The sequence below is a fragment of the Nipponia nippon genome, unplaced genomic scaffold, assembly GCF_047370975.1.
Source record: "Nipponia nippon isolate SJK-2023a ecotype South Korea unplaced genomic scaffold, ASM4737097v1 scaffold_45, whole genome shotgun sequence".
Lineage (NCBI taxonomy): Eukaryota > Metazoa > Chordata > Aves > Pelecaniformes > Threskiornithidae > Nipponia > Nipponia nippon.
Window position 1 is genome coordinate 735,001 of NW_028262364.1, and position 10,690 is coordinate 745,690.

General features: G+C 53.7%; 1 protein-coding gene and 2 pseudogenes across 1 annotated transcript; all 3 read left to right on the forward strand.

The window, feature by feature from the left end:
* Window positions 1-664, forward strand: part of LOC148052653 (feather keratin Cos2-3 pseudogene) — a 700-nt pseudogene extending 36 nt beyond the window's left edge.
* A 3,339-nt stretch (window positions 665-4,003) lies between these two features.
* On the forward strand, window positions 4,004-4,309 carry LOC148052654 (feather keratin Cos1-1/Cos1-3/Cos2-1). The gene has a single exon (XM_087778660.1). It carries the CDS (start codon window positions 4,004-4,006, stop codon window positions 4,307-4,309), a length of 306 nt encoding a protein of 101 aa, XP_087634786.1.
* A 5,784-nt stretch (window positions 4,310-10,093) lies between these two features.
* Window positions 10,094-10,399, forward strand: LOC148052655 (feather keratin Cos2-3 pseudogene; annotated as a pseudogene).
* Window positions 10,400-10,690: the final 291 nt, after the last annotated feature.

The window sequence follows — 10,690 nt, forward strand, 5'->3', positions numbered from 1 at the left end:
CTGACACCCTTCTTTGCTCTGCTTCCTCTCTGTCCTCTCTCCCAGGTGCACCTGCAGCCCAGAGACATGTCCTGCTACAACCAGTGCCTGCCCTGCCGGCCCTGCGGCCCGACCCCACTGGCCAACAGCTGCAATGAGCCCTGTGTCAGGCAGTGCCAGAACTCCACCGTCGTCATCGAGCCTCCTGCTGTGGTGGTGGCCCTGCCCGGACCCATCCTCAGCTCCTTCCCACAGAACACCGTTGTGGGATCCTCCACCTCCGCTGCTGTTGGCAGCATCCTCAGCTCTCAGGGAGTGCCCATCACCTCTGGCTGCTGTGACCTCTCTGGCATTTCCAGTCGCTACTATGGCAGAAGGTGCCTCCCCTGAAAAAGATGCTGGGAAAGCCTCAGGGAGACCCCTCAAGGAACTCAGAACATGCTGCTGAGCAGAGGACTGAGGTTTTGGATGTGTTTTAAGAATAGCTGAGTGGCTTTGCCTTTCTCTCCCTTTTCTTTGTTTGCTTCAGTTCCCCTTGGCAGCAAAGTCTCACTAAGACCGGCCTGGTGGGGACCATCTGTCTCCTCTCCCTCTGTGGGGCAGGCAGACAGACAGACATCATGCAGGAACTTCTCCACAGCAAAGGGCTTCAGACCCTCAGCTGCCCCTGGGACTCTCTGCACTGGCAGCCCCCACTTGGAGTGACTTTGTTTCCCTCTTTTGATTCATTAAAGTTCTGCTGCATTCAAGCCTGGCCTCCATGTGCTCCTTCCCTCTCTGGACACTCCCCAAGCTGCCAGGGGAGAAGGGTGTTGGTCAGGGGTGGAAGGGGCACAAGGAAACCCTTCTCCATTCACAGAGGCATGGGAGGTTTTCACACCCTGCAGAGGCTTCCTCTTTTGGGCACCATGCCTTGGAGCTGAGGAAGTCACCCCTGGCTGCTCTGCTGCCAGTGAGCATCAGGCCTTGCCTTGCTGTGTCTCTGCTCACAAATGCCCAGAAAGGCAGGAGGCCCTGAGGGGTCAGCAGTGCCATGAGCTCTTGAGGAAGGGCGTTCCTCTTGCTATGGCTGGAGCTGCACTGGGGTGGTGGGTGTGAGGGTCCAGGAGATGATTTGCTTTGCAGAATGGCAAGAGTGGTAAAGCAGGGAAGAAAGAGCCTTTGGGATGGCCCATAGCTGATATTCCTCCTTCCTCTCCCCTCCACCACCCAATGGAGAGGCCATGGCCAGCAGGCATGGGCAGGAGTAGCAGGGAAAAGTCGCCCATGCTGCTGAATGCGTTGAGGCTGGAAATTGGAGCTAAGCATGTGGGAGCTGCGGGCTGTCAGCACAGAAATGGGGACAGTGAAAGGGTGTACTTCTGAGGGAGAGCAAATTGCTCTGATACAGAGCATGCAGGAGAATGTGAAGATCAACAGGGATGAGGGTGCTGGGTGCACTTCCCAAGAGAGCTGCAGGCAGGTGCAGAGCTCTTGACTGCTTTATTGGTCTCCCCAGAGAGTTTGTGCTCAGGAATTGGCTGCCATTCTGTGGGAAGAGGCATCTTTTACCTCTAAATCTCATCCCATTTGACCGGTGGAAATGTCACTTGACATGTTTTCTCACATGCACGTGCCTTCAAGCAGGTGAGCGTGGATGTGTGTGTGGCATTGGTCTGTATACACGTAAGTGTGTGGGCATAGGGGTGTGTGGATATGTGCTTCTATGTGTGTACGTCTCTGTACATAAGCGTGCACATGTATCTGTATGCAAATATACATGTGCAGGAGTATGCGTGTGTGTAAACATGTGTGAAGATCTGCGTGTACATGATCGTAAGGGGGTTGACTGTGCCTGTGGCTGCACATGGGCTCAGCCTTCCAAGCGGCTCCTCTGGGGACAGAAGCCAAAGCTGCTGAGTGCTGCCACACCCTGCTCCTGCCATGCCCGCTGCGCAAATGAGCTCTCAAGAAAGAGGGATTCTCTTCTGACTTCGGTGCCATGCTTTGCATCTCGGCTTTAGTAAATATAAGTAATTAAGGGGTTCTGAGTGAAATGGATCAGGGTCCCTTATCTCCATATGTCCTTCCAGCCCTGTGGGACCAACTCAGATTCCAAAGACGTCCTCGTGTAGAGGCTCTTTCAGCCCAAACTCACTGCCCTGGAGGGAAGGTCCTCACAGAGCATTCTTTGTTACCAGAATAATTCATAGAATCATAGAATGGTTTGGGTCGGAAGGGACCTTGAAAGACCATCTAGTCCAACTCCCCTGCCATGGGCAGGGACATCTCTCACTTGATCAGCTTGCACAAAGACCTATCTAGCCTGACCTTGAACACTTCCTATGACGGGGCATCCACAATGTCTCTGGGCAACCTCTTCCAGTGTCTCACCGCCCACATCATCAAAAATTTCTTCCCTATGTCCAATCTAAATCTACCCTCTTTCAGTTTAAAACCATTGCCCCTTGTCCTGCCACTGCAGGCCCTAGTAAAACATCTTTCTCTCTCTTTCTTATAAGCCCCCTTGAAGTATTGAAAGGACGCAAGAAAGTGTCCCCAGAGCCTTCTCCTCTCCAGGCTGAACAACCCCACCCCTCTCATCCTTTCCTCATAGGAGAGGTGTTCTCAACCTCTGATGATTTTCATGGCCCTCCTCTGGACTCACTCTGACAGACTCTGCAGACTCTTCCCACAGTCAGAGACGAGACATCCGCTCACACAGGGGAATTATCCCATCCCAAAGCAGACGTGCACAGTAAACGGGACAAATCATCTTTCTGGAGACACTCATCCTGCAATTGACCAATGGTGGCCTCTGAACTTCCTCCCGAGCTAGCATAACCGCACAGCAGGGCCTGCATAGCTGCTCACGTGTGCATGGCTTCCTCCATCATGCAATCAGAAGCGAACCCACAGGCTGTCCCACCAGAGCCTACAAGCACCTCCATCCCATGGCTAAAGCCCATACCCGTGTCCACGGAACTCAGGGACAGAAACAGAGCAGGGAAAGGGCTTTTGTGTGGGTGACTGGGCTCAAGCTCAGCTGCGTCTCCCACTCTCAACAAGCACAGATCCGTCTTCCCTCAGCCACGCTGAACCCTTGGACACAGGACACACAGAAGATATCTCTGTCAAGTCCAACTCTTGTGAGGTGGCCCTGGACAGTGTGAACAACCTCTGCCAGTCTGCCTTGAGTCTTCTCAATTAACTCTAGATGACTACAGGTCTAGATGTACGTGTGTTTGTATGCATGCGTGTTGTCTAAGCCAGCTGCTTAGTTCATCTTGAGTGTCCTTTACTGGACTCCTCCAGCAGGTGAGCTGAGTCCTCTGCCCACGCTGATGTCTTTTGCTCCGGAAATGCTTGGGCCTCTCATCCTGTCACGCAAAAGGTGCCTTCCCTGGGGAATGTGCCTGGCGTAAAGCAGGAAACGAAAAGACAGCAATTCAGGAAGCCAAAACACAGCCCATCGCATTAGCTGGGATGCTTTGCATTCAAGATGAGCTTGTCAGAAAATAATGACCGCTGCAAGGGCTGCCTCTGGCAGCCTGGGGCAGTAAAGGTCCGTGATAAAAGGCAGCCCAGCTCCTCGCTCTCTCATCCACTTCTCTTGCCTCCTTCTCCTTGGGAGTCAGGTGAGTCTGAAGACCCTTCTCCTTCTCCACTTTCTCGAAAAGGAGGTCTCACTTCAGTGGACCACTCAGCTGATACCAGCTTTGTTCCATGCCAGATTTTGAGGCTACTTGTCACGGGAAGTGGGGGGAAGGTTAGATATGGAGGGAAGCTGGGACTGCACTGAGGTGGCTTCTGGAGGAAGGGGCTAGGCTACTATGCAGCTACTGCTGCATAACACCTGGTGGCTGTTTTTGGGCCCTGGCAGGATGAGGCCAAGAAGCCCTCATCCATCTCTGCACAGCCTTCACCTCCCAGCTCTGCGTATTCTTTGGCTTCCTCATGGTGTGGTGACAAGATGTTCCTCACACATCCCCATGTTTTGCTTACTTCCTGCCCTCTCCCCCAGGTGCACCTCGGACCCCAAGACATGTCCTGCTGCGACCAGTGCCTGCCATGCCGGCCCTGTGGACCGACCCCGCTGGCCAACAGCTGCAATGAGCCCTGTGTCAGGCAGTGCCAGAACTCCACCGTCGTCATCCAGCCCTCCCCCGTGGTGGTGACCTTGCCCGGACCCATCCTCAGCTCCTTCCCACAGAACACCGTTGTGGGATCCTCCACCTCCGCTGCTGCTGGCAGCATCCTCAGCTCTCAGGGAGTGCCCATCACCTCTGGCTGCTGTGACCTCTCCTGCATTACCAGTCGCTACTGTGGCAGCAGATGCCCCCCCTGCTAAAAGTGCTTGCAACGGCCTCGGATAAGGACCTCCAGGAACTCAGAGCATTATGCTGGACAGACGATCAAAGTTTGTGCCGTTGTTTGAAGAGCAGCTGACCATCTCTGGCTTGCCCTGCAAGGGCAGACTGGAAGGGACCAGCCTGGGCTCTCGGAAAACATGGCCAATGTCTACCTTTCCTCTCTTCCACTCACCCTTTTGCTCTCTTCTCTTTGTTGTCCTGTGCTCCCCTCAAAGCCTGCTGCGAGGACCCCAGAAACCAGCCTTGAATGACCTGCTTGCCTGTCTCCCTTTGCCGGGCACATCGACAGATGCCCTGTGGGAACTCTGCCACAGGAAAAGGGCAACAGATTCTTGGCTTCTCCTGCTCCTCCCCGCACTGGTGGCCTCCACTTGCACTGACCTCATTTCCTTCTTTACACTCATTAAAGAATCCCTGCAAATCCCATCTTTGTCCCGTGGATTGTCTTTCCATCTGCATACTCACTGCCGAGGGAGAAAGCCATTGCTTTGGGAGGAAATTAGGAAGGGACACAGGGGGACCCTTCCTCACTCCTAGAGGAACTGGAGAGTGGGACACACTGCAGCGAGTCCTCTGAAAGAGGCACTGCCTCTTGAAGCTGAGGAAGACATCCCTCCTTACTCCACAGCCAACGGCCATCAGTCCTTGCCTTGCTGCGCCTCTGATCAGAAATACCCGCTCGGCCCTGCAGCACGTCATGTGAACAGCAATCCTGAAAACTGCTGTCCTTGAACCATGGGCACGTGGGAGTCCCCAGGGAGGTCAGCAGTCCCACAAGCTCTTGGGAAAGAGTGCTCCTCTTGCTCTTGGGTGGAGCTGTGCTGGGCACGGAGGCTCAGAAGACTATGTTGCCAAAGGCTGGCAGGAGTTAGGAATGGGTAAATAGCTTTAGGGATGGCCCACAGTCCCTACTGCACCTGCCCCTTCCCTCCATCAGCCGCTTTAGGGGCCATGGGGTGTAGACCTGGGCATGGGCAGCAGGGACAGCTTCCCCGTGCAGCCCTCTCACCCTTCAGCACAGCATCTGGCATGGCCCACCTCTTGCCTACATGTGTGGAGCTGAGGGGCTCACAAGTCAGGAGTGGAATCAGCTACAGAAGGCCACACACTGGACTCCCCTGTCCCTGTGAAACCAGCACCCCCTTGGGGGAAGGCAGGCCCCGATGCATACTGTGTGTGTGTGAATCGATTCAAATCTTGTAGTAAATCCTATTGAATCACTTTGGAAATGCGAAGTCAACCAATGATTAATAGGAGCTAAAGTCCTGTGATTCTCTCTGTAACTGTGAATAACCCTTAAACTGCTGCTAGGCAGATGTGATCCTTAGACATTAACCGCAGATCAAGTCTAAGGCGAAGTCTGGGTCCAGCCCCACCTAGGCTGCTCTCTGAGGGGGTCCGTTCTGAACCTTGGGACTCAACGGGGTGGCCTCCTTTACCCCCTTGTCTTTTCAGTCTCTGTATACATCATTCTAATGCTCTTCTGCCTCGATTGTTTTTCCTTACATACATTCCATTCATTGAATAAGTAATAGAGTGAACCTTGCCATTGAACTTTGTTGAATGACACTTTTAGAAATTTCTATTAAAATCGCTTTTTGCAAATATCTGGGACAGTAATTCTTTAAGTGACCTAACCACTCATCCGTGACAGCAGGTCAGAACCACACAGAGATTTTTGACTCCTGGGGTTATCCTCCCAATGGTGCTCTCTTTCCTGAAAGCACCATAGCCTGTTTAAAACACAATGCTACGGATATTGCTTTCCAGAGGAAACAACTGCAGCATCTCCCCCCCTCCATGGCCTATGGACCCCACATCACCGTAACAAGGGATTACCTTCTGAACAGATTTCAAAACTCTATTCTAACAATCGAGGACAGAATGGTCAGATGCTGATGCGTTTGGTCAAATATGAAGATGGAGGTTTCCCCATGACCACAGCTACGCAAAATATGTTTCCAAAGAGCCAGACCAGCACCGCTTTTAGCGCTTTTCAGAAATGTGTTCTGTAAGGAAAACTTACAACCCAAGGGCAAGGCTGAGTGTGTGCTCTTGAAGCTCAGCCCAGCCCAGCCTGCCCCAACATGTTGTTGACATGGACCCTACAGACAGTAAAGTCTCAAGATTTGAGGAATCTAACCACCCCATGGCGGGGGGTGAGGGTGGACTAGATGACCTTTTAAAGGTCCCTTCCAACCTAAACCGTCATATGATTCCATAATTCGATGAATGTTTTTGTTTCAACAGTAAACATTTCAGGGTGCGCCAGTGGGTTTGGGGGATCTTCCTCTTATTAGGTGGTGTGTGGGATGCTTCTCAGCCCTCCTCAGTCCCTTGTAGTTGTTCCCAGATAACTGGTTGTTGTCCCAGGACAGAAGATGGCACATTCATCACAGGTTGCCAGAAAAACATTCCAGCCTCTAGGTGTTCTCAGGCTAGATGGGCTGCAAGACTGAAGGATACATTGGACTAAATCAAGCAGGCTGGAGCCCTTCATGCCACCTCCTCTGTACACAAAGCGTCTCTGGTTTTCCCAAGAAGAAATATGCTTGTGCTGCCCTAGTTGACCTTGGAGCACTTGCACATTCTTCCAGTACCATGGATGCACACAATCAGGCACTTCCTGAACAACACGGCTGGAGTCCTCAGGAGTCTCCAGGGACGTCTCCACCTCTGTCTTGTTTTCCATTGGAAAAGCAGGAGTTATTTTCCTCTCTTCCTGACTACTCTGCTTCTTGTGCACCAAGTGCTTCCGAAGAGCAGCTGTGTAGACGTTAGCTTTCTTGTAGGCCATCAAACGTGGTTTCTGGAGAATGTCCCTCCATTCATCATCCCAAGAGTAGACTGTACCAGCCCTCATGCCTTCCCTGGGTAATGGCAACACCTGTAGCTGCTCCAGCTGCTTTGCAGGCACCAGATAATTTTTTTCCACAGAGCCCATCCCTGCTTTACCAGAAGCCCCATGCTGAGCAGAGGATCAGGCTGCCATCCAGAGGGACCTCAAGAGGTGGAGAAATGCGCTGACAGGAACCTCCTGCCCTTCAACAAGCAGAAGGGCCAAGTCCTGCACCTGAGGAGGAACAAGCCCATGCATCAGGATGTGCTGGGGACTGCCCAGCTCTTTAAAGCCGCTTTGCAGAAAAAGACCTGGCTCGTCCTGCTGGACACCAAGCTGACAATGAGCCAGCAATGTGCCCTCGCCTCAAAGAAAGCCAGCAGTGTTGTGGGCTGCATGGGGAGGAGTGTTGCCAGAAGGGGGAGGAAGATGATTGTTCCCGTCTCCTGGGCATTGGTGAGGCCACTCCTGGACTACTGGTTCCAGTTCTAGACTCCCCAGTACAAGGCAGCTATGGAAGTAGTGGAGAGAACCCAGTGAAGGGGCACAAAGATGATGAATGAAGGGGAGCATCTCTGCTAGGAGGAAAGGCTGCGAGAGCTGGGTCTGTTCAGCACAGAGAAGAGAGGTCTCGGGGGGGATCTTATCAACATGTATAAACACCGGAAGGGAGGGTGTGGTTGGGTGACCCTGGCTGGATGCCAGACGCCCACCAAGCCGCTCTGTCACTCCCCTCCCTCAGCTGGACAGGGGAGAGAAAATATAACAAACGGCTCGTGGGTCGAGATACGGACAGGGAGAGACCACTCAGCAATTACTGTCATGGGCAAAAGAGACTCGACCTGGGGAAATTAATTTACTTTATTACCAATCAAATCAGAGTAGGATAATGAGAAATCAAACCAAATATTAAAACACCTTCCCCCCACCCCTCCCTTCTTCCTGGGCTTAACTTCACTCCCAATTTTCTCTGCCTCCTTCCCCCAAGAAGCACAGGGGGATGGGAAATGGCGGTTGCAGTCAGTTCATAACGCTTCCTCTCTGCCACTCCTTCCTCCTCATGCTCTTCCCCTGCTTCACTGTGAGGTCCCTCCCATGGGAGACAGTCCTCCACGAACTTCTCCAACGTAAGTCCTTTCCAGGGGCTGCAGTTCTTCACGAAATGCTCCAGCGTGGGTCCTTTCCAGGGGATGCAGTCCTTGAGGAACAGACTGCCAGCTTGGGTCCCCCATGGGATCACAAGTCCTGCCAGCAAACCTGCTCCAGCGTGGACTCCTCTTTACGGGGTCAGAGGACCTATGAGAAGCCTGCTCCAGCACGGGCTCTCCAGGGGGTCACAGCCTCCTTCAGCCCCATCCACCTGCTCCAGCGTGGGGCCCTCCACAGGCTGTAGGTGGATATCCTACAGCCCTCCACAGGCTGTAGGTGGATATCTGCTCCACCGTTATCCTCCGTGTGCTGCAGGGGAACAACCTGCCTCTCCATGGACTTCACCACAGACTGCAGGGGAATCTCTGCCCCAGCTCCTGGAGGACCTCCTCCCCCTCCTTCTTCACTGACCTTGGTGTCTGCAGAGTTGCTTCGCTCACATATTCTCACTCCTCTCCTCCAGCTGCTGTTGCACAGCAGGTTTTTTCCCCTTTCTGAAAGATGTTATCCCAGAGGCACTAGCAACATTGCTGATTGGCTCAGCCTTGGCCAGCGGCGGGTCCATCTTGGAGCCAGCTGGCATTGGCTCTGTCAGACACGGGGCAAGCTTTGAGCAGATTCTCCCAGAAGACATCTCTGTGGCTTCCCAGAGGTGCCCAGTGACAGGACCACAGGCGATGAGCACTGGCTGAAGCCCAGGAGCCTGTGTCTGAAACTTCAGGAAACACTTTTTTTACTGGTTAGGGTGACTGAGCACTGGCATGCATTGCTCAGAGAGGTTGTGGCTTCTCCCTCCTTGGAGATATTCAGAACGCATTTGGAGAGCTTTAGGAGGAAGAGAATTGGAAGCAAGCAGTGCAGGCCACCTGGCTGGGAAGGTGGTTACAAGTGAAGAGTGGAGCAAGTTGGGAGAGAGGGAGGGAAAGAGAAAGACAGGGCACATCCTCAGCCAGGGAAGCCCTTGGGTGACCAGCCAAGGATTGTAGGGCTGGGAGCAGCTGGGCCCCTTCCTGTCAATGTGAACCCAGGCAACCCCACCAGTTTGCCCCAGGCCAACATCACTTCCTTGCATTGGATCCATCCAGGACTTGAGCTGCATCTTCTGCTGGCACTGACACATTCCTGCCCCAGAAAACCTGGGGCCTCTCAAGACCAGCACTCAGAAGAAGCCTCTGTGAGGCAACGAGTATGGCATTAGCCAGGAAATGAAAAGGGAGCATCCTGGAAAACAACCACCCAGCCCATGTCATTAGCCGGGATGTTTTCCGTTCGTCATGAGCACCTTGGAAAATTGCCACTTCCGTGGAAGCTACGTGTGGGCCTGGGGCAGGTCAGGGCCACCATAAAAGCCAGCCCAGCTCCTCGCTCCCTCATCCCCTTCTGTCACCTCTTTCTCCTCAGGAACCAGGTGAGTCTGAAGCTCTTGCCCCATCTCCTCTTCTCTTCCTGCAGATGTGTGGTCCCCCATCCTATGCTAGGTTGTCATGAGGGGTTGAAGACAGGTGAAGGTCTGACTCCGAGAGTGATTGGCTGAGTGAGCTCTTAATTGAAGAAGTAGGCAGCAGCCTCTTTGGGCTTAGTGACACTTTGACCATGCCTGGGTGAGGCCCAGAAACCCTTCTGCCTCACTGCTTCGTTTCTACCTCCTGGCTCAGCAGGCGCCTTTGAAATGCTCGTGGTAGGGAGATGGACTCCTGGCAGACTGCTCCTCTCATGTGCCTGTGCTCTGGTTCCTCCCTGTACTCTCCCCCAGGTGCACCTCCACCCTCAGGACATGTCCTGCTACGACCAGTGCCTGCCCTGCCAGCCCTGTGGCCCGACCCCGCTGGCCAACAGCTGCAATGAGCCCTGCGTCAGGCAGTGCCAGAACTCCACCGTCGTCATTGAGCCTCCTGCTGTGGTGGTGACCCTGCCTGGCCCCATCCTCAGCTCCTTCCCACAGAACACCGTTGTGGGATCCTCCACCTCTGCTGCTGTTGGCAGCATCCTCAGCTCTCAGGGAGTGCCCATCACCTCTGGGTGCTGTGACCTCTCTGGCATTTCCAGCCGCTACTGTGGCAGAAGGTGCCCCCCCTGCTAAAGCCACTCGTGACAACCAAGACAAGGACCCCAGGAATGCAGGCCTAGATTCTGGACTGAGGACAGAGCTCCTGGCCATTGATTTTGGAGAAGCTGAGCAGGCAGTGCTGCCCTTCCGGAGGAGGTGCAGCTGGGCCTCTCTGAAAACATGGAGTAACTTCCTTGCCTTCCATTCTCTCCCATCTCTTTCCTCTCTTCTGTTCTTCAGTTCTTCTTCTGACCCCTCTCCCTCCATGGGGGACACCGATGGATGCCCTGTGGGATCTCCACTGTGGGTGATGGGCACAGACTT

Coding starts and splice junctions, on each gene's coding strand:
- LOC148052654 (XM_087778660.1), top strand. CDS start 4,004: ATGTCCTGCTGCGACCAGTGCCTGCCATGCCGGCCCTGTGGACCGACC.